We start from the raw sequence: 4,291 nt of genomic DNA, 5'->3' as shown, positions 1-4,291 counted from the left end.
ACTTCTGGACCTTCCTGGGCATCTACCTGGCTGCCCTCCTGGCCAACGGCCTCATCATCACCACCATCGCCTGTGACCACCGTCTCCACACCCCCATGTACTTCCTCCTCCTCACCCTCTCCCTCCTTGACCTGGGCTCCATCTCCACCACTCTCCCCAAATCCATGGCCAATTCCCTCTGGGACACCAGGGCCATCTCCTACGCTGGATGTGCTGCACAGCTCTTGTTCTTCATCTTCTTTCTCACAGCATTGTCTTCTCACCATTATGGCCTATGACCGCTACGTTGCCATCTGCAAACCCCTGCACTACGGGACCCTCCTGGGCAGCAGAGCTTGTGTCCACATGGCAGCAGCTGCCTGGGGCAGTGGGTTTCTCTATGCTCTCCTGCACATGGCCAATACATTTTCCCTACCCCTCTGCCAGGGCAATGCCCTGGACCAGTTCTTCTGTGAAATCCCCCAGATCCTCAAGCTCTCCTGCTCACACTCCTACCTCAGGGAAGCTGGGCTTCTTGTGGTCAGTGCCTGTTTAGGCTTCGGGTGCTTTGTTTTCATCGTGCTGTCCTACGTGCAGATCTTCAGGGCCGTGCTGAGGATCCCCTCTGAGCAGGGACGGCACAAAGCCTTTTCCACGTGCCTCCCTCACCTGGCCGTCGTCTCCCTGCTTGTCAGCACTGCCATGTTTGCCTACCTGAAGCCCCCCTCCATCTCCTCCCCAGTTCTCGACCTGGTGGTGGCTGTGCTGTACTCAGTGTTGCCTCCAGCACTGAACCCCCTCATCTACAGCATGAGGAACCAGGAGCTCAAGGAGGCCATTAGGTATCTGATTTCATGGATTTTTTTCAAGAGGGAGAAATGTTCCACCTCTCTCCACAAATGACTCCCGCACTATTTGATTCCATCTGCTTTTTTGTGTGTTTTGTTATTGGCTTTGTGTTTTTAATGATTACATTTCTCATCATTGCTGTTGATATTGTCATTTATGGTTTTTATGCTCCTACACAAAGGTTTCACTTGTGTCACTTCACCTGAGACATTTACGTCTTAGTTTCACCTGGTTCCCTTCTAAAAATGTATTTCACAGTGGCTCAGAGCTGACCTCTTTCACAGAGTCTCTGTTAACAAAGCAAGATCTCCCTGGTGCAGTGCTTTAATGCTGGGGTCTTTCTCCAAACATGCCTGAGGAAATTCACCCCTGAAGGTCTTCTTCCTCCTCCATGTGTCCAGGAATAAAAAGCTGACTGTCCGTTTGTAACATTTTAGAGATATTGGACTGGATTTAGGAGTCACCAGTCGGTGTCTGGTGAGAGGTAAGATCGTGGGTTTAACTGAGGGACGTACCCCAGCCCTTCACACAGATGACATAAAGGCCACCCATCCTGTGGGAGGGGAATCTGGAGCTGTCTGGAGAGGCTGGTGTTTCTCCAGGGACAGCATGTTCCTGGGGTTGTGCTGGGATGGCAGAGGTCAGAAGGATGGGGTCTGGGGCCTCAAGCAGAGGCCATGTGCAGACCTCCTCTGGGCACTCTCCCGTTCCTCCCCACCTGTCTACAGCAGGAATTCCCACAGAGGGACAGACACGTCCAGGTGTGGCCACACCACGGCTCAATGAAAGGGCATGAAAAGTCAAGCTGTCTGGGTAGCCCTCTCCTCCTAATCCATCCCTGTGTGCAGCTGGCCTCGTTCATGGTCAGCATGCGCCACTGCCTCATGTGGTGTCCCTCATAATGCGTGGGCCCTTCTCCTCAAGGTCACTGCTCATCCTGTCACGTCCCACCTGGCACTGTAATATGGTGTTTTTCTTCCCCCTGATGCAGGACTGGCCACTTCTCTTTGTAAAACTTAAGCAGTTTCTTCTGGCTGACTCCCAGAATTTCCCAAGGTCCCCCTGGACTGAAGATCCATTTTGTTCGTTCTTCATGTTTGCGTGCAGACAGCTCACCATGGTTGTGGTGATGCATCAGCACAAGATAACAGCACGAGGAGTTGCAGGGCACTACAGGGAATTAAAGACATTCCTAATTTTGTACTGTCCAGCAGAGGAATTGTCACAACACCTATGTTAGAAACATCTTTGTGCCCCGTAGAGAGGGCACAAAGCAAGCAAATGTAGGGCCTGTGGGGAAAGAGAAGCTGGGCTGTTTGTAGAGGAATCTACGACAATGGTTAAAGAAAAGAACTTGGGAAGGGGAAAGAGGAAAAAGGAAAACCAAAAGTTCAACTCCAGCACAGAACCACGGAACCCCGGAGGCTGGAAGGCAGCCAGCTTCCACCTTCTCTGTGCTTCCTCTTCAGGCTTGATGTTACTCAGAGCTCTTTTCTCATGTATGCCAGCCTCCTGCCACCTTGGCATGACTTCCTGCATGTTGGCATGGACCATTCTGGATGACGAAGAGGTGATCCTTGACCACCAAAAAGCTCTCTGCAGGACCCACCTGGCCACAGACATCCTCTGATCCAAGGGTATCAAAATCTACCTCCCTAACTCTTATGCCCATCAGTCTTTATCGTATGAAAAGGAATTGACTTTCTTAAGATATATAGCTAGCTAGCTCCCATTGTGTACTGATTTATCATTCTTGCGTAAGTGAGTTAAAGGAGGTCAGCTCATCACAAGGAGCAGAAGAACAGCCCTGCCCTCAAAATAAGGACTTCTCAGAATCATTCAGCTGTCCATGAAGGATAAAAGATACCCCTGGAGAACCGAGATAATGCCAGTATCCTCGTCCCTCTTACACACCTTTGAAACTCTCCCAGTGTCCAGCATCACAGACAAGTAATTAGCAATAGACCAACTCCGGGGACGTCTGGATCAATAGACAAGCCGCGAGAAGGCTGATGGCTGATGGAGCTGCAGAGATATAGCTACTTTGTGCAGTTTTACTGTGATTAGTAATTGGTACTCCGTGTGTGTGTTAGTTAGTCATTAGTCAAATAATAAGGTACCTGAATGCTTGAATGGCATAAGAACCCTGTGTTTAACCACATTTGAGGTACCCCAATTGAGCTCGGACGCCTCATGCACATGACTAAATATTTACACGTGCACCTCTGTACTTTGTGTCCTAGCCTCTCTGCTCGGTCAGCACGGGCCACTTGCAAATTTTCATAACACAAGTGACTGATTGCCACTGCAGTGGGGCAAGGTCTCTCCCTTCTCCATGCAGTAGATGTGAGGCAGTTTAGAACACAAGACACGTCACACCAGGGTCTCCACTCATGTGTTGCACTCTCAAAGTGCTGTTTTTTCTCTTGCCCAACATTTACTCGCCCTCTTCATAATACAGTCAAGGAACAGGCCAAAAAATCTCGTGGGGGACCTGTCAGCAGCACCTTGTCATTCATGGAGATCACCTTCACCTTTGTCAAAGGCCCTTGAGGGCTGCAGAGACACCACTGACAAAAACCCTCTTTCTTGCCAGGGCCGCCCTTCCCAGCCCTGTTTCTCTCTGTTCTTGCAGACAGCAGGCTTTGCTCACCATCAACATCCAATTTCAGCTTTAAGCTTCCAGGTGCCGTCCACTTGACCGTGTCTCTGCCGTGAAGCAAAGCCTTTGCACACAGAAGGTCTTCAATGCTTGGTACCAGGTTTCCTTTAAGAGACGTCCGAGCTTGGCCTGGAGCTACACCTGAGGTGCCACAGCCCAGATGTGCACCAAAACTCTCAGCCAGGGGAAGAGACAAGTTGAGAGAGAGCCTGTGCTTTTTGACTTTGACAGAGGAACTGCCAAGGCGTGGTGGGACAAGGCACACAGCTTGGGGTGCTGCAATGGATGGCTACAGGCTTTTCAGGAGAGACAGGCTGGAAGGATCAGGAGTGGGGTTTCCTGAAAGTGAAGCCGTTAACTGGATGTATGGCGCAACTCCTTGGGGCAGGTGAAGAGTTTGGTGAGCCTTTGTGGGGGAGGGTGAGAGGAGAGGCCAGTAGAAGTGTCCTGTCATGGTGGGAGATAAGGAACCCACAGTCAGGATGAGGAAGAGGGTATAGTCTTTCTGAAGGATCCCAGGGAAGCGTCTGACTGTACAAGCCTGGGTCTCGCTGGGGACTGCCATGATACTGGCAGCTTCTGAAAGAGGAGCACAGCAGCACGTACAGTCCAGGTGGTTTCTGGAGTGTCTTAGGACAACGTCTTAGCACAGCTGCCAGATGGGCCAACAAAAATAATGCCAACCTTGATGTGATACCTGCAATGCAGGAAGAGCTGGTCAGAGACGTGAAGATTGGCTGTCGTGACCCTGAAGTAGTGGGGTCCCAGCACTCCAGGGCAGTGAGGAAGCAGAACAGAAGA

At 50.9% G+C, this 4,291-nt stretch overlaps 1 protein-coding gene across 1 annotated transcript; it reads left to right on the top strand.

Annotated features, from left to right (window-relative positions):
* Positions 1 to 303: 303 nt before the first annotated feature.
* Positions 304 to 4,021, top strand: LOC128903282 (olfactory receptor 14J1-like; the record flags this gene model as incomplete). The annotated part of the gene is made up of 2 exons (XM_054187299.1): positions 304 to 765; positions 4,010 to 4,021. Coding segments are annotated over 2 exons (474 nt in total), but the record flags the coding sequence as incomplete, so codon positions are not given.
* Between the last annotated feature and the right edge of the window lie 270 nt (positions 4,022 to 4,291).

This window comes from Rissa tridactyla, unplaced genomic scaffold (assembly GCF_028500815.1).
Source record: "Rissa tridactyla isolate bRisTri1 unplaced genomic scaffold, bRisTri1.patW.cur.20221130 scaffold_29, whole genome shotgun sequence".
Classification (NCBI taxonomy): domain Eukaryota; kingdom Metazoa; phylum Chordata; class Aves; order Charadriiformes; family Laridae; genus Rissa; species Rissa tridactyla.
This window is presented reverse-complemented; position numbering and strand designations above follow the sequence as displayed.